Below are 22,850 nucleotides of genomic sequence, written 5' to 3'. Positions count from 1 at the left end.
ATGGGTAGTATTCATGAGTTGACCGAAAAACATTTTGTAAGAAACGCAGTCATATTATATATGTTGCATATCATTCAACAATGAATTATGACATTTGGAATGCTTCAGGCAATCAAAATCAAGAAATCGCATGAACCTTATATTAAATGTAATGTTATCATATTGAGTTAAAAGAACAAATTTAATGTCGCAATGCAATCAACCCATATGTGTGTATTTGTCTTTTTATGCCAATTTACTATATCAAGAACAGACAAGTAAAAGCTACATTGACTATGAAAATATTTCAATGATAAATTTAAAATTATGTGGATTGTCAATCATTTATTCTTGATTCCCTTTTGATACAGGGTTAAATGTTACGGTCTCCAAACCATCATACGTCGGTGATATTGGAAGTTCTATAACCTTGGGGTGTAACATAACATCAGTATCCAGTGCCGTCAGTGAGGTCCGCTGGTATTTTCATTCCAGCGGAAGATACCATCGTCTGGAACCTATATGTAACACAGGAAAGTATAGTAAACCTACACCAGAGAACCCATCACTTACAATTGAAAAACTGGCTTTAAACGATGTTGGACCTTACATGTGCTCTGCAACTAATGGAGACGGATTAAATGTCAACAGCACTACCACAACTTTATCACTGCTCAATTCTAGAGGTATTCATTCTAATAATATGATATATTAATGGTTATTGTGTAGCATAAAATCCGGCAAAATTTAAGCCGTTTGACTAATAGAAATAACGGTACCAATTTTCTGCATGTGATAGCTCTACAAAATCTTCAACTGGAATTTTAATGTTGTACCATGATATATGATAGTTACTGCTTCACACTAAAAAGCCTACTTGGTTATATGGTATAAATGTCATATAAGCCACCATTTTGAACATGACGTTTTTCAACTGATAAACATTATTCATAATATCTATAAATCACCATTTATCACATCCAATACTTACCATTCGCATCCATAACTTATCATTCATCATCAATTGCTCACCATTCGACATCCATTACTCAAAACTCATTACATCCATAACTTATCATTCATCATCAATTGCTCACCATTCGACATCCATTACTCAAAACTCATTACATCCATAACTTATCATTCATCATCAATTACTCACCATTCGACATCCATTTCTCAAAACTCATTACAATCATTTAATTTACTTTAGAATGCATCTGATCCATAACTCACAATTCGTAAGATCCTTTTACTACATATGATTTCACCTTTTCTCAGCGTTTAAGTTTTGAATATTTAACCTAATATGTTTAAGTTGGTAGATTCATACGGAGATGAAACGCGTTGAGGATGTTGGATATAGTGGGAGAAAATGCGTTGATTGTACAAGGATGATTAACACATTGTTTTATTGTTTTTAGAAATCAAACGGACGTAGAAAAAATCGATTGCACGTGGTCGCTATCTATTTATACTTATGTTAATGTTGGGTTAAACGATAGTCGGTAGTCTTCCGAGTTTATATCGATGGTTAATTAGATGACGTCTAGAAAACAAATACAAACAAAATGCTGATAGTAATTAGCGAGTATTTTTATTCTTTTATTTTAGACATTTTGTAATTTGGATATACGTCTTAGTTTGTTATGAATCAAATATGAGAATTTGAGTCAAATCTGTAAACATGAATTTGACAGCTAGTGCCCGTTAACCGATAACGATGAACATTTTTCTACATTTCATGCAAACAATAACTGACAAATACGATTAAAATAATAGCAATACATTTTAGGCGCATTTGATGCTTACTATAAGTGAAAAGAGGGACTGACTGTGTGTCAACACAACTCTCATCCTCCTGGCTTTCACTTAATTTCTTAACATAGACAAAAAAAAGAGCTTTGCATATTCTTGTTTGTTACTGTAGCCTGTGCATATAACTTTTGGAATGCCTCGACCAATCAAAATTTTGAAATCGTATGCAACTATATTTTGTTATACCACATTGAACTCAACGCATTGGTTTGCATTTGAAATTGTTTGCCAATTTACGGTATAAAAAAAATCACGATCAGATAAAGAGCTACATTAAACATAATAAAAAATATCATTGATAAACTAAAACCAACTGGTTTACAGTTTGAATTTCTGCCACAGGGTTAAATGTTACTGTCTCTGAACCATCATATGTAGGTGAGATTGGAAGTTCCATAACCTTGGGTTGTACTATTACATCTGAATCCAGTAACACCAGTGAAGTCCGCTGGTATTTTCATTCCAGTGGAAAATATCATCGACTGGAACCTTCATGTTACACAGAAGAGCATAGTAAATCTTCATGTAGAACAGGAAAGTACAGTAAACCTACACCAGAAAACCCATCATTAACAATTGAAAAACTGAATTTAAACGATGTTGGACCTTACATGTGCTCTGCAACTAATGGAGACAGATTTACTGTTAACAGCACTACAACAACTTTATCATTGCTTGATTCCAAAGGTATGCATTCTAAATGTATAATATGTACAATAAAGAATATTGACGGTCCTTCTGTAAAATGTCAAAGAGATTGAATTTTATATACAGTACTGACCAATTACAATTTCTTAAAATGTTCTTCTTCGAATTAGATAAACTATTTATAATTAAACCAACTTTAAAAATGTACAATAAGCTAGAACAATTCTACAGTTCTGTTGCAACTTAATTACACCGATATTTATCTTGTACCTGCATGTATAACTTTATTATTGTATGAGCAAAATTCTACTTTTTCATTTTTTGTTTTCAGAAATCAGGAAGGTGGTCTTCATATTAGGTTTAATTTGTTGTCTTCTTGTATTGCTGGTTGTTACTGGACTAGTTCTAAGGAAGAATAAACCAATGTTTTTCCTGCAAATAGCATATACATTTCAAAGGGCTGAAGATGATGGCAAGTATTTTGTTCATAAACTTTTTTTTCAATTCAATACTGAAATAATGAGAGTACGAAAATATAAGTATCATATGAGAGAACCTAAGAAATCAATTAATGAAAACTGAAATAATATTTATCTTTTACATATTTTGATATACAAACTATTTTGGAGGTTTCAAGTTACCAAATCTTTTGATTTTGTTTACTGTTTGGTTGACTGGAGCCTATCGTTCATCCTTTTTTTGTTCGTTTTTAGCTCACCTGGCCCAAATGGCCAAGTGAGCTTTTCTCATTACTTGGCGTCCGTCGTCCGTCAGCGTCCGGCGTCCGTCGTCTGTAAACTTTTAGAAAATCTTCTCCCCTGAAACTACTGGGTCAAATTTAACCAAACTTAGTTACACTCATCATTGGGGTATATAATTTAAAAAATGTGTTCGGTGACCTCGCATACCAACCAAGATGGCCGCCACGGCTAAAAATAGAACATAGGGGTAAAATGCAGTTTTGGCTTATAACTCAATAACCAAAGCATTTAGAGCAAATCTGACTGGGTTAGATTGTTTATCAGGTCAAGATTTATCAGCCCTGAAATAATCAGATGAATCTGACAACCTGTTGCTAGGTTGCTGCCCTTGAATTGATAATTTTAAGGAAATTTTGCTGTTTTGGGTTATTATCTTGAATATTATTATAGATAGAGATAAACTGTAAACACCAAAAATGTTCAACAAAGTAAGATCTACAAATAAGTCAACATTACCAAAATGGTCAATTGACCCCCTAAGGAGTTATTAGCCCTTTTTAGTAAATTTTTAACAATTTTTGTAAATTTTTTAAATTTTCACTTACATTTCCACTGAAGCTATTGGACCAAGTTCATTAAAGATAGAGATAATTTTAAGCAGCAAGAATGTTTAGAAAAGTAAGATCTACAAACACATCCCCATCACCAAAACACAATTTTGTCATAAATCCATCTGTCTCCTTTGTTTAATATTTACATAGACCAAGGTGAGCGACACAGGCTCTTTGGAGCATCTAGTTCTTCGACTTTACTTCTTTCTTAGAATGAACCTTGTACCCTCTCTTTTTCTATACGTTAAACAAACAAAAAAAAAAAAAAAAAATAGTTTAAAAGTTAAAGATTTTGATTTTAACGTTACAGTCGTTACTATTCATTTCTTTTCACAGATTCAAAGTTATGGGACGCATTTATATCATTTAAGTCACAAGACGCTGACCACCAGTTCGTATCCAGTAAACTTTATATGAAGTTGGAAACTCAGTTGGGTTACAAATTGTGCATACACCATAAAGACTTCTTACCAGGAAAAGGTAATTATTTGAAATATAAAAGTACTATAATGCATAAAATGACATGCGAGTTACGATGCACGATATAAAAACAAAGTATATATATGTAGCTATAAGCAAGACCTTCAACAATGAGAAAAACACCTATACCGTAAGATCGGCCTTTAAAGACCCCAAATTGACAGTATGAAACAATTCAATTGAGAAAACTAAAGGCTTAATATATAAAAAAAAAAAAACAGTTTGTTAGCGCTTTAATCTCCACTAACCTTGGACAGTGATGTATCAATACAACGTAAGAACAAACTATACAAAGTATTTGAACGTGGCTTTACTCATCAAATTAATACAAATAGAAATACATCCAACAAAACACAAATTCGATCCATATGAAATGTGTCTTTTAAACGTTAAAAACTTTTCCAAAATCTTCAATCTCAAACCCCACAATTTTGCTGGTACATGTTTATCAAAACTCTTTGCCATTTTTATCAACGGAAAATCGACAAATGCAGTCATCTTAATCAGAGCCTTTTGTACAAAACTTGAAATTTCAGACGCAGTGTCCTATTTTAGACCATGAAAAAGCATACACTGCAAAGAACCATACTAATTCTAACAACAATACACAAAAACTTGCATCAAAAATAAAATCCAAGTGGAATTTAAAATAAGGAAACTAGAGGGGGTCTGGTTATATCTTGATCTTTTTCTCGACATAGAACAACTTCAATGAACAACTTCAAACAAATCAAGGACAAACGTGATGATTGCAACTATAAGTATCAAACTGTCAACCTCCCATTTCTCAGCAGTAACATATCTCTCTGTCAAATCGTATGGCGCTCAAGTTATACGTTGTGATCCAGCATGTTTGTACTACAGGGACTTAATTAACGACTGGTACAATAACTGCTCAAAGAAAGCGATGAGAAAATCGATATCACATGTATTTAACAGTCACAAAAGTTAGACAAGAGTATTAGCAGTAAAGACATCACATAAATATAAAATATAAAAAAGAAAAACGGTAAACACTTTAAAAGCAAGAGCAAAAATTAAGGAATATTCCTTTACCGAACAGAGTTGTTTGATAGAGGATGTGAATAATATAAAGTTAATATATATTTAATTTACGAATGAATTTCACAAAGTTATACACAATTTTGAGTAATAAATTATGAAATAATTGTCTTGCTATTTCAGCAATTGCTAATAATATAGTGGATTCTATTGCTAACAGCCGTCGTACTATATTGATCATAAGTAGAGAGTATCTTCAAGGAGGATATACTACTTTTGAATTGGAAATGGCTCATGCTGAAATGATTTCAACTAAATCAAAGCACAAGATCATTCCAGTATTACTAGACAAATATGAAAATTTACAAGGTTTAATGGATGATACGTTAAAACATATAATTCAATCTGTCACCTACATTACTTGGCCAGGAGAAACCAGTCAAAGGGATGTTAAAACGTTTTGGAAAAGACTTGAACTTTCAATGCCAAAGAAATCACGCAAACTTTGCAACAAAAGCGATGAAAATACTCAATTGTTGAGTAACTGGCTTGAAACATCTGCATAACATTTCTCTACAGATGAAAATAGTATTAAACGTATAAAAGTTTGAACAATGCAAGCACACATTTATTGATGCTCCAGAAGACTAAATGGGGTATTTGTGAACAATTACTACTATTATTTTTAGCAATTGATAATTTTCAGGTAGAAAGCTGATAGCTGCGCTTTGGTAATGTGATTAGCATCTTATGATATTCCTTTACCGAACAGAGTTGTTTGATAGAGGATGTGAATAATATATAGTAAACTCGTGTCTATTGATGAGTTTAAACCAACCAATGATATATTAAGAAAAATAACAACAGTTACTAAATTTTGAATTGACAATTCCAACCACTGCCACCCGACAAACAAAACATTAATCAAAAACACATGGTTTATTTAAACTGAGATGGCACACCTTCACAATGTAATGTAAAGAGATTAACCAGTAATATTTTTATTCTTACACAAACGTCCGCAGTGCCTTTTTATATAGGATGTCATCACTACACAATTTTGCGGTCGCCATTACTTGTGTTTCGGATGAATATATTCCAAATGAATACGGTAGTTTCTGTTTTACCTAATGCTTTTCCATTTTTTTTCCTTAACGAATTATACTCAACTCTGATAATTGTAACAATACGACTGGCGCTACATGTAGAACAAATCACTGTCGAAAGCCTCCCAAAATATAATTTGCCCCTAAATCTAAATTTTAGGAATTGAACACGTCTTTTGAATATATGCGTCTCGTTTATGCATTGTGCGATATATTTCCTTTTCATTCTCTCTTTTCACATAAGTGATACAAAAGCTCCTTTATTTATAAATGTTTAACCTACTATGGTTAATAAAAACAGGCTTTGGAAATAGTATTCAACGTAGAATGCTAATATTTTAATACTGATTATCTCAAATATCAGAACTACTACCGTACAAGATGTAAGTATTATTTACAGATAGAATAAAAAAAAAAGAGCTAAAAATGCAGGCATAACTAGAGTGGCGCGTGATTTCTTTGTTCTCCTTTTTTCACGTATTCAGATTATTCAAACTTTAAGTCAATGAAGCTGATCTAATATCTTTTACACAATGTACACGGTTATCAGAGAATGTACGTGTGTGAATATATATCTATTAATAATAATCCCCCATCTATTTGAATGTTCCAGTTTTAAATTCAACACTGTTTTCGACAAATTGAATTTTAAAAGGGACTCGAGCTAAGGCGACAAAAGTTTACCTATGTTCAAATCGCTTAAACCAAGTTAGATAGAAATGAATCATGACAAATAACAGAAACCAAGGGGATCGCAAGCTCTCTGTCACAAACGAAACGGGAAGCTTTATGGACCTGAAATAAAAGTAAACTAAAAATAAATACCTAACCTCCAAGAATTTTTTAAACGGTAGGTCATACTTATGAAATGGCAAAATCAAAGATCTAACATATATAACATTTGGGAAAACACTGTCTTGTTCCTGACGTGGTATAGGCATTTGCTTACCGAGAAAGTGGTGGATTAAACGGATTTTATAGCTAGCTAAAACTTTAACTTGTATGACCGTCGCATAAATTTTATTATATTGACAACAATGTGTAAGCTAAAGAAATAGACACATTAGGTAAAAAAATGTAAAAACAGGGATACCGCAGTCAACATTGTGTTATAATCTAATCTCTATCAAAAATTAAAAAAAACCGTGAACGAAGAAAAACAGAATGGTATTTAGAAAGTACATAAGCAAAATTGAAAAATATTATTACCATAGCACAATAACACAATGACGGGATGTTATAATTCAAAACTAAACTCGTCTCGTATGTAATTGATAATGGTACTGCGATGACCGTTCATGTCAAATTTCAGATACAAATCTTAAAATGAGACAGACGAAGCTGTGTCTATTTTTCTTTATTTTCTGTTCTGGAGAATATATTGACAGAACTCAATCAGACAAGTTTGGATTGTTAATGAAAAGAATATCATCCATATATCTGAATGTGAAATTGAATGATCTGGCTCCATTGGTCATCTTGTTTTTGACAAGTGTCTGACGAAACTCCGACACAAACTCCGACACATATAATAAAAAGAAGAAGTCGACAAGGAGGGGTGCACAGTTCGTTCCAATAGGAATGCCGACAATTTGTTGATAAAATCTTATCAAATTGCAACAAATACATTATCCAGAAGAAACTAGCCTATACCGGTCACTTGTTGTCTCAGTAAAGCAATTTTTTACCTTTATGTTCACTATTAACAAAATATTCCGTATTGTATCTCAAAGTTATAAATTTATTGCGTATAGTTAACACATTTATATTGAAAAAAAATGAGGCTATTTCTTAAAGCCGGGTGTTAAAATGCCATAGCTATGTACGCCATATAAATTTTTCTGTTTTAATCACTACTGAATAGTTTAGTAATACGTATCTAGGACATGAAAAGCAAAAGTTATATTAAGCTACTGGTATATTAAAAAAAAATGAAATTGATTGCCAAAATAATACAACTGCTCATTTATTCCCTATTCTTTTACAAAGCATACGTAGTGTACGGTTACTTACAAAGACAATATTATTTGCAGCTTTGTCTACTGAAACAATAACATATTTATCACGAAAAGATAACAGACATTTAAATTTTTGGAATCGATCGCGTCTATTGAATATATGCGTCTCGTTTATGCGTTGTGCGATCTATTTCCTTTTCTTTCTCTCTTTTCACATAAGTGATATGAAATCTCCTTTATTTATAAATGTTAAACCTACTATAGTTGATAGAAAAGACAAAACTTTGGAAATAGTATTCAACGTAGAATGCAAATATTTTAATACTGATCATCTCATATATCAAAACTATTACCGGATAAGATATAAGTATGTTTTACCAATAGAATAATAATAAAAAAAGCTAACAAGCAGGAATAACTGCAGTGGCGCGTGATTTCTTCGTTCTCCTTATTCACGTATTCAGATTATTCAAACGTTTAGTCAATGAAGCTTATCTAATATCGTTCACACACTGTACACGGTTATCAGAGAATGTACGTTTGTGAATATATTATCTATCTATAATAATCTCAGAAAAACGGACTCAGGTCGAACATTCACACAGTTTTTTCAACTTATGAATTCGACGTTTTATTAGATACCTGATTGTTTTGACCCATTCTGACAAACTGAAGTATCTGCTTAAAATTTCAAGTCAAGTATCATCAATGTATTTTAAGCATTTACCTGAAACAGATTGGAAATACTCTTTGTAACCTAGAAGCTTAGCATATATTTATGAAAATGGGTAATACAAACGTTCTGATGATTTTAAGAGTTACTTCCCTTAACCTAGGTCTACCTCAGGGAGGTAGACCTAGGTTAACAAATAATGTACATCCCGCCATAGTATTATTGCGTTTTGGTAAATTTTGTATTCTTGTCTTTCGTTTTTGCTTTTATGCTTTGTCTTTTGGTCTTTTTTGTTTTTCTTTGATGAAATTTTTGTTTGTTATAATAGTGATTGTGATTATAACAAAATATTGAGTACTGTACCCTTATTTTTGTCAATTTTACCTAGCAAGTCTACCGCACAATCAGTTATAAAAAATCCCAAAACTGACAAATGTATGACTAAATAAGACATAAAAAATAGCCAAATCCATATAGGTCAAATATACATGAGGGAGTTATAACCTTAGTTTATTCCTAATTTCAAAATTTATGAATTGCCAATTTTAGAAACGTCGGTTAAAAATTATGTCAGTACCTAGTCCATCAGCAGTGGTATCAACCCAGTGCTGTAAAATGTGGAAACAACACTATATAAATTACTTGCGTTTGAAGAGCCTTTCTTGATTTATCTTTACTAGAATCGCTCACAGCCGAATAGTTCAAAGCAAAGGATGGATAAAAATCAGAACAGTTGATCATGAAGAGCTTACCAATCTAGAGTCAACTTTGCCTGAGGAAGTTGAAACTTTAAACGTTCTATTTTAGAAAGGTTTGTTATAAATCATGCCAGAACAGAAAATACTCTCGGGGACTGATAGTCCACCAGTAGAGGTATCGACCCAGTGCTGTAAATCTGGTAATTTAAATACGTCCGAAGCGCTTTTTTAAAGTATGTACTGCAAAGGTTAAACCACTATAAGGATTTTTGCCCCTTTAAAAACAATTAGATGTAGATTACCATTTATAATTTATACATGTATTCTCACAATATATTCGGTGAAAATGTGAAAAGAAAGGTCGGTCAACGAACCGAGACCTCTATCAATGTGGAACAACGCCTATGGTAAAGGAAAAAAACCAAAACTTATATTTTTTTGAAAAGCAATTAAAATCACTACAATAAATCGTTTATTCTTAATAAAACCATAATCATTTACTTTTATTTGTTTTATTCTAGCGCATGGACTCTTGCTTCATTAGTCTTTGTTTAAAGTGCACTTTTCCTGTCATTCATATCTATTATAACACTTAAAAGTACTTCAAACAGTCTGGTAGAGTGAAAGTTCAAATCTTAAATAGTTTTACTAAAACTCATTGTTTTATTGTGTTATTTATGTAAATAACATTATGTTTTAAAACTGTGCTGTTTGGGAGAATATGCTTACAGTATATTTATCACTCAAAAAGTTCCGAAATGTTTACCAAACGTGAAAACTTAAATCTAAATTTAGCATTTATAGCATGTGCCCTATAAATGATTTCAAAACACAAACGTGTTCACTCAAACTCATCGATACTTAATATTAAAGTTAACTAGCTGATGACAAAGTAAAACAATAAATAGGTTTTCTTTTGCCTGTTTTTGTCTTACAGTGAGTCATTATGTAGTTTGTCATTTTAAAGTTCTTAAAATTTGAAATGGGGAATATGTCAAAGAGACAACAACCCAACCAAATAACAGATAACCGTAATCCATAAGTATAGATAATTGAAATCAGATTAAATTTATTCTGTTGAATTGAAATCTGCGTTTATTTCTGATTTCCCTCATGTGCATTAATTATGTGCAATAACGAAATTTGCATCTAATACTTTACCTGATCCTATCATTGGAGCCATATATTTGAGTATATCCCCTTTGATAATACATCAACTAACACTAGTATAGTGTTCCAATTATTGGAGGGTTCAAAGTGAAGGTATGTATCTTAGTTATATACGGTGAAAACAATGAAATACCAGTATAAAAAATAATTCATATGTTGAAACATACTGTCATACAAAAACTCATCATAGATATCAAGACTAAACTTAGTATATACACCAGACGCACGTTTCGTATTCAAAAGATTCATCAGTGACGCTCGAATCCAAAAAAGTTAAAAAGGCAATACACATATTTTAGTTTATCCCCTTTGAATATATTTCGAATATCAAATGTCATTGAAAGTGTTTGAACATTTGCTTTATATTCAAATTTAAAAGATTAAGACAAGTATGTATCATTTTTCTAAACATAGAGTGTGGTTTGATAGTTAAACATATGTATATATGTGGGCGCTGAAATATTGCATACACTGCAAAAAGTAATAGTCATGTGATGTTGATAGTTATGGCCACCGAATATATTAATGTTTGGATAATATATGTATCATGCATTTCTGGTCAGTATTCTTTATTGTTTTGGTCTGAAAAAAATTAACATTTACAAACAATGTATAAATATATTTATCATATACTTATAGAAAATAATGGTATAAGTGTATCCTTGATAAAACTAATTTGTATATATATTTATTCATGAATAAAAAATAAAAGAATTGTCTTACCCGTACAATATGACTTTCGTTATCGATAAACTCATTATAGATACCAGGACTAAATTTTTTATATATACGCTAGACGAGCGTTTCGTCTACAAAAGACTCATCAGTGACGCTCGAATCAAAAAAAGTTATAAAACAAACCAAATGAAGTAAGAGCATTGAGATACTAAATTCTTAAAAGTGTTGCCAAAAACAGCTAAGGTAATCTATTCTTGAGGTAAAAAAGCCTTAGTATTTCAAAAAATTCAAAATTTTGTAAACAGTTAATTTATAAATATAACAATATCAATAATAATTCATAGCAGACACCTTAGAGGGAAGATTTTGACCATTGGATGATACGAGGTCTGATATGAAAAAGACATGTTATGTTCTTTTTTTTATCATATACTTGCAGATAATCATTTTTCAAAATTATTGAAATTGAGCTGCAAGAATTGATAGAATTTCTTAATAGCCTCAAACTTTTACCTGAATGGCTGAATGCGCTCTGCTGAAGATAATTTGTTGAGCGAAATATTGCGTGAAATATATATAAAATATAACAACTGCTTCCGGTTTATATCAACTGCTTCCGACTAATATCAACTGCTTATGGTTTATATCGCATACCTTTCTGTAACATTACTGATCGCATGGCATTTCGACGTTATTCTGCAAATTCAGCACAAAATACACCTCTACATTTTAGTGAAACACATTACTTACTATGATGAAAAAAACAAACATTAGGAAACAGGAAAATGTATATTATTAAAAATTTGCAAAATCAAATAATACAATAAATGCATTTTTCAATATTTTGAAAAATGATTATCTTCAAGGGGTCTGTTATGAAAAATGTCATTAAAATCAATATGTAAATTTTGACAAGATTCTAGATGCATCAGCTACGTACTGTCGAACCAGATGGACTGGACGAAAGAGATGAAAAACAGTTCTTCCCAAAACCAAAGGAATAAATTCATAACGTCATTTTTTTTTAACTAATACAACTATTTGTTTTGATTTAAGATACAAAAAGCGGCAAAAATTTTGTTCTAAACCTAAAACATTGAGCTGCAAGAATTTCTTTACAGCCTCAAACTTTTACCTGGATGGCTGCACGGGCTCTGATGAAGCTAATTTGTTTAGCGAAATATTGCGTGAAAAATATATAAAATATAACAATTAATTTTATAACACTTTTTTAGTTTGTTTAAGTTACATTCTTAGACACTTATATATACATATGTACATATATTTGTCATTTCCGACATGGGAGTTGTTTACATCCTCGACAGTTCGTTCTTCGTTCACTGGTTAATGGATGTTTTATAGTCAACAATACCACATCTCCTAATTTTGTGTGTGTAAAATTACATCAGATAGGAAACAAACGCTGTTGTTATTGGGCATGGAAAGAGGCAACAGTATATTAAGGTAGCACAATACAAAGATTTTTTCACTTCCAATCTGACAACTTTAAACTGATGTAATTCATTTAATCCTTTTTTACATTTTATAAATGAGGTACCAAAAGAAAGAAGAAAGATTAATCTTTCAAATTGTGATAATTTCATTACGACATAACTAGTAATTAGTGTCTATATTGTAATGTCCACACTTGAATGAATTTAGCGTCTTTGTTCTTCATAGCATCCCAAATATTTTATAGATTCTTGTTCAACACAGCTTGACCTCCAAAAACGGTGTCCCAGATTTTCCAAAACATCAATAGAACAAATTTAATACCCAATTGAATTTAGTTGTCTCTTATGAATTGATGTTGCAAACTTCATTGAAGATTTATGAGAGAATGAAATACAATAGGAAAAATCTGAGACACGGTTTTGGAGGTCAATCTGTGTAGTGTAAGAATCTATAAATCATTTTGGGATGCTATGAATAACCAAGAAGCTAAATTAATTCAATAAAATTGAGAAATGAAGTATTGATATCACAATATGGCAACTAATTACATAACAATTAATTATGTAATAACTATGTCATAATGAAATCATTACAATTTATAAGATTAATCCTTCTTCTTTCTTTTGGTAAGAAAGATGAGCGGAATTATATCAGTTTAAAGATGTCTGATTGGGGAAGAAAAATATTTGTATTGTGCTACCTTAATGACGATAAAAATCTCATCAATCCATTTATATTACACATATTATGATATCAAAAAAAATAATTCAAGGGAACGCGTTTGTCGACAGTAGGATCTTATGAGAGTATTATGTTTTTATATTCATCAACCTCTCGAGAACAGAATTTGTCAGTTAACAGATCTGACGCTTGGTATTTAAGACCGTAAAACCATAGCAATACCATCTTGATTAATTGATATGTCAACAATGTATGACTATGTGTTGCATTATCAATCCACCCAAACTGTCGTCTATCAACTGTTCCAGGCCTAGGTTTTTTAAAAAGACAACGTCTTTTAAATATTTGTTATAGACGAAAAAAATCTTTACTGTTCTGATCACAGACATCCATGTTTTGATGTACATGATTGCTTTGTAAATTGTATCAATATCAGCTTGATAAAGACTATCTATAGAACTGTATGTCTTTTGCTTTAAACCATGGACAATGTATACTTACTTAATTATTTTACAATCATGTAAATATGACAAACAAATTCTCAGCAAGTTATTGTCAACCTTCGTATTTGATAAACTGGGTAGAAAAGCCGCCGTTTTGATTTGATTTTGATGTTTCGGGTTTTAATGCCACTTTAAAGCACCGCATTTAGGTTATTTGGCGGCCAGTTTTTATTGCTGGAAGAAGCCGGAGTGCTCAGATATTCAGATATGAGCAAGAACCTTACCCCAAATTTTTTTTATTTTTTTTTTAAATAATTATTCAGTTTATTGCACTATTGGTTGTTAACAAATACCCTAAAAGGTACAACTATCCCTGATAAATATCTTATTTAAAGATGAATGTGCAAAACTTTGGCTCATATATGGTTTTACCCAAGAATTTACGTTTAAAAAAGTCATTTTATGCCATATTGACGTCTCTTTCAACATCTTTATGAAGTCATAGCGACACTTTATATTACACATTCGAATTGTGTCTTTTTCAGTCGGAAATCCAGTTGAAATAGAACAAAAGAATCGAAACTCTTTGTTAGAGAAGGCGATAAATGCTTACTGTAATGTTTACCGGAGTGACAAATTTTTTAAACGTTAATAGAAACAAACAAAATTTCAATTTTCTTCTCAATTACGAAGTGTTTTATTATTAAAACACCATTTGCATAAGTTTTCAATTTATCTAGTACATAGTTAAGCAGAACTATTAGATATCGACTCGACGACATGGGTATCTTTCAAGTTGGAAGTAGAAAATGCATAACCTCCGATTTAATTTTTTTTTTACCATGGACGGAAAACATATCAATCTATTAGTTCAGTAGTTTTTGTGTCTGCCCTTCCATTATGATTCTATAGTATTTATATATCAAAGCTACAGGTTGACTTTATAACATAAAAAAAATCACAGTACTAAAAGATTAAATATACGTGTCAAGTGAAATACCTATCTGATAAATCACAAAAACAGAGTAGGTGTGTTCGAATAGCTATTGTTTTACTGAAAGTACTTGACGACAGTCTATCAAGTTGGATGATGAAAATGCATATCTTCAAAAAATAATATTTTTTTTTGTGTGTGATAACTAGGGTTTATAGTCTTCAACCACTAAGGAAATATAGTCTGCCCTTCCACGAAATTTTTAATTAGAATTTTTTTAAATGTTTATAAATTTTCAAAAATTCCACCTGACAACCGATCAGACAATAGTTTTAAGTTGAATAAATGCAGACAAGATCATTAACTGATGCTCATCAGCTAGTTGATACATTTGTCTTTTAAAATACAACTGACATATAAGGATCGTAATGGTGCAATGTGGATAAATTTATCGGTTCCCTAGAGCAAAATTGGCAGCGCGTCATTCCTACAATGGCTTCCATTTCTACGATTTTGAAAATGAACTGGTGTAATGGGGAGATAATTTCGACGAAGTAGAATCCTGACTGTTTTTTTAGTGAAAAAGAATGGATTTTATCATATTTCTTTTTTTTTTTATGTTTTCTGCATTCAACTGTTGCAAATATTATGTCGTTATATATACATTTTTTTGTAATTCTACTCACAGGTGTGATAACAACAGAACATGTAAATGGATTGGTGCACTCAACAATCACATTAAACTGTTCTCTACGGGGAGGCATTACATGGAAAGGTCCACCTAACGAATCGGTTTATTCCTGGCAAAATCAGTTAAATCGTCCTGGAATTCCTAAAAAATTATTTCCAAGATTGAATATAACAGGGAATTTTGCATTCGGATGGTACAATCTTCAGATTAAAAATTTACAGGCTTCTGACGAAGGAATGTACAAATGCTACATATATAAAGATTCATATGATCTTTTCCGATTAAACGTAGTAGGTAAGTGATGCACAACTTTCCATAAAGTGACATAAAGAATATACATGACCACATTTCTCTCTAGACTTTCAAAAATATGTGATTGAATTTCAAAATATGATTTAATCTTGCATTTTTGTTGAAAGGAATAGAACACCAAGGTATTGATTTCGTAGAAATTTATTTCGATCTAAACAACATGTTTTGACCATAATAACATAAAACTTAGGGTAATTAAATTTACAATTATACAAATAAAAATCCCTAAAATCAAAAGACTAATTGAAACAATGTCACCTTTGTTCATAAATAACATATATTAACAGGTAGCATAACTGTAAGAGTCGAACAGTCAACATATATTGGAGCTATAGGAGGTTCTATAACATTAGGTTGTATTATCTCCTCTGCAACAAGCATTGTACATCAAGTTAGATGGTACTTCTATTCCAAAGACAGTTACCAAGTAGTGAAATATAAAGAAGGAAAATACAGTAAAGCTACCACAAAGAACCCGTCGTTAACAATACAAAATTTAGAATTAAGTGATATGGGGCCTTATATATGTTCTGCCACAAATACTGCTGGAATAACGGCTAATAGCACTACACCAACTAATCTAACAATGTTAGATACTGATGGTAAGTATTCATTTCTTTGATACATAATATGTATATCACTAAAAATAAGTATTCTTTTGAACTCTCAAGATCTGTATCCACTGAAATGAATGATAGGTATAAAATGCAGTAAACCTAAACAGTCAAAAACAGGAATAACCAAAACTAATAAGTTCATAAGTGAAAGAGAGGCGAAAAAAACAAAGGAACATTCACACTCCTAAGTTGAAAATAAACTGAAAACGCCATGCTTAATTAGTTATCAAAGGTAACAGGATTATAATTTAGTACGCCAGACGCACGATTCGTCTACATAAGACTCATCAGTGACGTTCATATCAACATATTTATAAAGACAAACAAGTACAAAGTTGAAGAGCATTGAGGTTCCAAAATTTCGAAAAGTTGTGCCAAATACGGCTAAGGTAATCTCGGAGATGAGAAATTCCTTAGTTTTTCGAATAATTCAAAATTTTGTAAACAGGAAATCTATAAAAATGACCACATTCTTGATATTCATATCAACACCGAAGTGTTGACTGACTGCTGGTAATACCCTCGGGGACGAAACTTCCACCAGCAATGGCATCGACCCATTGGTGTAAATAGTTATCAAAGGGACCAGGATTATAATTTAGTACGCCAGACTCGCGTTTCGTCTACATAAGACAAAGAAGATCAACAGATAAACAACAGTACACAAAATACAACATACACAACTAAAGACTGAACAACACGAACCCTACCATAAACTAGGGATTATCTCAGGTGCTCCGGAAGGGCAAGGCGATCCTGTTCTACCGAAGTGTTGCTCCTATTAAATTTGCTGATAAGGTATTTCAACTGATTAGACATCATTGCATAGTGGATTGGAAAATTGACTCTAATCTAACCATACGACATCATTGAAAAAATAAAAGCCCAGAAAAGAACACACGTTTTGCCCTTTACTGCTGTAGTTAAGGACATGAACATATTGGTGTTGTTTGGCGCAAATACAATGAATTTATCTGTCAACATATATTTTCATCGATTACTGCATGCGCGTTGGGACTATTGTATTAAAAAAACATAACAAAATTTAATAGCAGGGATTATTTTTTTTAAGCTGTATGTATTGAAAATCGCCATTTCATTCATGCCACATACATCTATTTGTAGACTCCAAAGATAAGAGGATTGCGTACATATCAGTTTTAGTATCTTGTCTTATTGTGTTGCTGGTCATTACTGCTTTGGTACTGAGAAAAAGGAAACCAATTTTTCTTTTGAAAATTGCATACAAATTCCAGAAAGTTGAAGATGATGGTTAGTACTTTTCATTGGTTGCAAAGAAACACATATGTAATTAAAGTAGATGATAAGCTGATAATATAAACGCTGTCAGCTAAGAAAAGTGCCAATAAGAAAACTGTTAATAACATCTCACCATGCTTACACCGAGGACCATCATAGTTGCCCAGACCGGTTTTCTTCATTTATAGATTTGAATTATACGTCAATTGCCATAGACATAGTGAAGAAAATATCCCGATCAATTTTCAAAACAAGAGAAATTTCAAGATAATAAACTAATCATAGATACCAGGATTTAAATTTACTATATACGCCAGACGCGCGTTTTTTCTACAAAAGACTCATCAGTGATGCTCGAATAAAAAAATGTTGAATAGGTCAAATAAAATACGAAGTTGAAGAGCATTGAGATAATATATATTTATTCTCTTTTGACAAAAATTTAGAAAAATATCACTTAAAAGATAAAGAAAACGGAATTATAATGTTGACATGTCTTACAAATTTATATAGATTATCTATTATAAAAAATATTGTAATGAAGCATTGAAATAATTTTAGCAGATGTGTACGGCCTATGAATTTAAAAATGGAAAATGTATTTGGAATTCGAATTTTAAAAGTTTCTGAATAATTTTAACCTTTTTACACATAATCATAGAATAAAATGATATTAATCTGTTTCATTATGTATAACATTTTCCGAAGCTTTTGATAGATCTGTTCTCTTTGGTGGTAACACTTTTGATATACTCCTTATTTTCCTAATGACATTCTTGGTTATACAATAATCTTCATGCCTCTGTTTCGAAAGGTTTCATTGTTAACTTATCATACTCAACAGTTATTTAAAAATTGATATTTCTTCCGCTCCATATTCTTTTAGACTCAAAATCATGGGATGCATTTGTATCATTTAAATCAGAAGACGCAGATAACCAATTTGTGACAGAAAAGTTGTACGTCAAACTTGAAAAGCAACTGGGTTATAAACTTTGTATTCATCATAAGGACTTCTTACCCGGAAAAGGTAAATATTAATCAAGAGGGACGAAAGATATCCAAGGGACAGTCAATATACTTATACTCTTATGACTTTTTTTTCTATCTTTTTAATTTTCTTTATCGTATCATAAGGAAAAATTATGCTCACTAGGGCGATAGTAATTTGATGTTTTGTTCATAAAATTTATTTATATAGACGCTTCAATAAAAACTACAAGTTACCGCGAAAATACTTTAAAAAAACACATCATATATACCAAGATTGATGGAGGTCGTACATTGACCTATAATGATTTACTTTTCTAAAATTGTTATTTGGATGGAGAGTTGTCTCATTGGCACTCACACCACATCTTCCTATATCTATTATCTGTAACGCTCGAATCAAAACATTTAAAATGGCAACAAAAAAGAAGTTGAAGAACATTAAGCACAAAAAATTACTGATAGTTTTGCCAAAAACAGCTTAGATAATCTATTTCTGAATTGGAAAAGCCTTATTTGTATTTAAAAAATTCAAAGGTTTTTAAATAGTTATCAAAGGTACCAGTATTATAATTTTATACGCCAGTCGCGCGTTAAGACTCATCAGTGACGCTCAGATCATAATAGTTTTAAAAGCCAAACAAGTACAAAGTTGAAGAGCATTGAGGACCCAAACTTCCAAAAAGTTGTTCCAAATACGGCAAAGGTAATCCATTCCATAGTTTTTCCAAAAATTTAGAGTTTTGTAACAGGAATTTTATAAAATGACCATATAAACAGTTATTTGTTTATTTATGGCCATATCATTGATAGTTCATGTCAACATATAAGTGTTGACTACTGGGCTGGTGATACACTTGGGGAATAAAACTCCGACAATATGCATTTGAAAAAAATGCAGATTAATTCCTTATATTTACTTAACAATAGTTTACATGAATTCACAGTTTTTGTTCACGATACACAAAACCATCGATAGAGTATCAAAGACCTTTGATAGATTTAATCTTAGAAATATAATTTTCCCATCCATCAATTACCAAAACAATTCAGTCATATTGGTTTGATGTATTATAACTACATGGAGAATAGCAATTTACACGTTGCATACTACATATAACACTGGTTTTAAAGAGCTAATCGTAACTGCAATTACGATTATCATCCCGAATTTTTCAACGGCAATTTTCAAAACGCTAAGTCAATTCCAATGCACCGTTACGATTCAAATATGATGTAATGGTATAGAAAAACATTGCAGCTGAGTAACTATTGACAAAAACATGATGCATTTGAGAAAAATGACTGTAAAGATTTTACCTATATCTGCCGTCGCCATATTGGGATAATTGTAATTGCAGTTACGATTATCTCTTTAATACAAGTGATATAAGGTAGAGAACTATATTTATCGATTTGATTTGAAAGACGTAAAAACTCAAACAGGTCTTTTTGTTTAGTTTATAAGAAAATAAACACCATACCTGATTTCTTAGTTGAAGGGCTTTTAATATATTTCCATTGTCGAAGGTAATATAAGATTGATACAATGATTTATCGATGAACAGAATGCCACAGATAGTTGTGTTTTTGTAGAAAAAACAAATGAATGCAGAAACGGAAATATTTTAATACTTGTTCTTGCAGTACTAACATTAATATATTTTTTCTTCTTCCTGCAGCCATTTCCACCAACATAGTGGACTCTATAGTTAACAGCCGTCGTTCTATACTGATAATAAGTAAAGAATACCTTCAAGGAGGATATACCACTTTTGAATATGAAATGGCATATGCTGAAATGATAACCAGCAACTCTAAACATCAAATCATTCCAGTTTTAGTGGATAAATTCGAAAATCTACAAGGTTTAATGGACGACACTATGAAATGCATTTTAAAGTCCGTAACTTATATCACGTGGCCAGGTGAAACCAATCGGAAGTCTGTAGTATCTTTTTGGGATCGATTAGAATTATCAATGCCGAAAAAGTCAACGAAATTTTGTCTAGGTTTGACAGAAAGATCTAACTTGTTAAGTAGTAGATGACTTTTACAAGAGATGCAATTTATCATGTACAACGAAGATTGGTAAAGATGTATTAAGTAAATTTTACAAATATATTATGGAAATTCAGAAACTGGACGGGTATTTGGTGGAACTTGTATTCTTATTATTTCTCTTAGTAGAGAGGAGAGAAGTTACTATCATATAATCTTGTGAAGAACAAAACGGCCAAGTTTTATAAAACTATACTTTTACAAATATACAAAATCCTAAATTAATTTCTAAAGTCTTAATAGATCAATCATTGTGATGCTTTATTTCAACAAATGAAAAATAGGCAATCATCAGTTGTACAAAATTTCTGGACGTTGGGCTGGATACAAGAACTTACAAGGCTAATAAAGCCAGGTATTTTGTTTAACAGTTCACAAACGTGGAACATTATTTTTTTGCTTTTTTTGGAAGTTTTAATATGATTTATATGTGCCTATTTGCTTAGTCTGAGCGATTAGCAAAACAAACTGATTTATATAGCTTTGAACTAATATTAAGTAGAAAATTTAACGTAACTGTTGTTCAGTGGTTGTCGTTTGTTGATGTGGTTTATAGGTGTTATTCCGTTTTTGTATATAAATTAGACCGTTGGTTTTCCAGTTTGAATGGTTTTACCCTAGTCATTTGTGGGTTCCTTTATAGTTTGCTGTTTGGTGTGAGGCAAGGCTCCGTGTTTGACATGCCACAAAACCAGGTTCAACCCTCCATATTTTTCATAAAATGTCCTGTACTAAGTCTGGAAAATGGCCATCGTTATATTATAGTTCGTTTCTGTGTGTATTACATTTAAATGTTGTGTTTCTGTTGTGTCGTAGTTTTCCTCTTATATTTGATTCGTTTCCCTCAGTTTTTAGTTTGTAACCGAGATTTGTTCTTTTTCTTAATCGATTTATGAATTTTGAAAAGCGGTATACAATTGTTATCTTTATTTGAACACTGTACTTTGACTAATTATGGTTACAAGTCAATGAGGACTATCGAAAGAAAAATAATGAATAGAAAACAAATCGTGATAATTCCCTAATAACATAATACACTAAAAAAGTAATTTCAAATTAATCACTCATACATACTAGAACAAAATGCAGATTCTGTAATGACATGTCAAGAGTAGGTAATTTATGTTTATTTTCTAATCAAAATCCTCAGATCACTATCAAATAAGGCTAATTCTAACAGAACCCATAACTTATTGCTTGTGTTAAGATAATGTTGACTAGTGCTCTCAAATAACGATTACTTTTATACTTATGACTTATAAAATGTTGTTAAGTTTTTTGTAACCTTGAGTTTAAATGAGCCATTTATATTCGGATGTATACTTAGCTTAGGCATAGTATTGAATTGCCTATGAGTGACCTTTAAGAGTCCATTTCTATTGGTTAAGACTTTCAATATAAATACACGTTAATCAAGGTAAGTTGTTTGTTTTACTATTGGTCTATATTCGGATTCACATTTTGTGTGGTTTCATTTTTCAATGTCAGTTCAGTGGTTATTATTTTTTTTTCGTAAAAATATTAAGAAATTACATTTTGGTCCTTTTTGGTGTTATGGTGTAACACCACTAATTAAGTCCCGGCCAGAAAGCACATACCAGAAAGTAGTACATATTTAACACAAAATAGTTCCTACGCATGAGTGTAACTTCCAAAATATGTAGAATATTTAGGTATTTTTGGTATGAAATGAAAGCTGAAGGACTGGTGATCATTGTATAACACTTGATACGGTGCTTTTTGTCCGCAATTTGCTTTTTGTCCGCTTTTGCTTTTTGTCCGAAACTTTTGCTTTTTGTCCGAAACTTTTGCTTTTTGTCCGTTGCTTTTTGTCCGTTTTGCCTTTTGTCCGAAACTTTTGCTTTTTGTCCGAAACTTTTGCTT

The 22,850-nt window shown here is 31.4% G+C and overlaps 2 protein-coding genes across 2 annotated transcripts; both read left to right on the top strand.

The window, feature by feature from the left end:
- LOC134716566 (interleukin-1 receptor accessory protein-like) lies at positions 1-5,805 on the top strand. Its single transcript, XM_063579578.1, has 6 exons — positions 1-4; positions 351-665; positions 2,140-2,484; positions 2,777-2,917; positions 4,094-4,237; positions 5,423-5,805. The coding sequence occupies exons 1-6, from the start codon at positions 1-3 to the stop codon at positions 5,803-5,805; spliced, it is 1,332 nt and encodes a 443-aa protein (XP_063435648.1).
- Positions 5,806-11,272: 5,467 nt separating this feature from the next.
- On the top strand, positions 11,273-22,682 carry LOC134715170 (interleukin-18 receptor 1-like). The gene is made up of 6 exons (XM_063577151.1): positions 11,273-11,402; positions 15,724-16,020; positions 16,326-16,640; positions 17,781-17,927; positions 18,802-18,945; positions 20,588-22,682. Exons 1-6 carry the CDS (start codon positions 11,339-11,341, stop codon positions 20,953-20,955), a joined length of 1,335 nt encoding a protein of 444 aa, XP_063433221.1. The 5' UTR covers positions 11,273-11,338; the 3' UTR covers positions 20,956-22,682.
- Positions 22,683-22,850: the final 168 nt, after the last annotated feature.

This window comes from Mytilus trossulus, chromosome 4 (assembly GCF_036588685.1).
Source record: "Mytilus trossulus isolate FHL-02 chromosome 4, PNRI_Mtr1.1.1.hap1, whole genome shotgun sequence".
In the NCBI taxonomy this organism is placed as follows: domain Eukaryota; kingdom Metazoa; phylum Mollusca; class Bivalvia; order Mytilida; family Mytilidae; genus Mytilus; species Mytilus trossulus.
The sequence above is the reverse complement of the archived record's forward strand: the minus strand, read 5'-3'. Positions and strand labels throughout refer to the sequence as shown.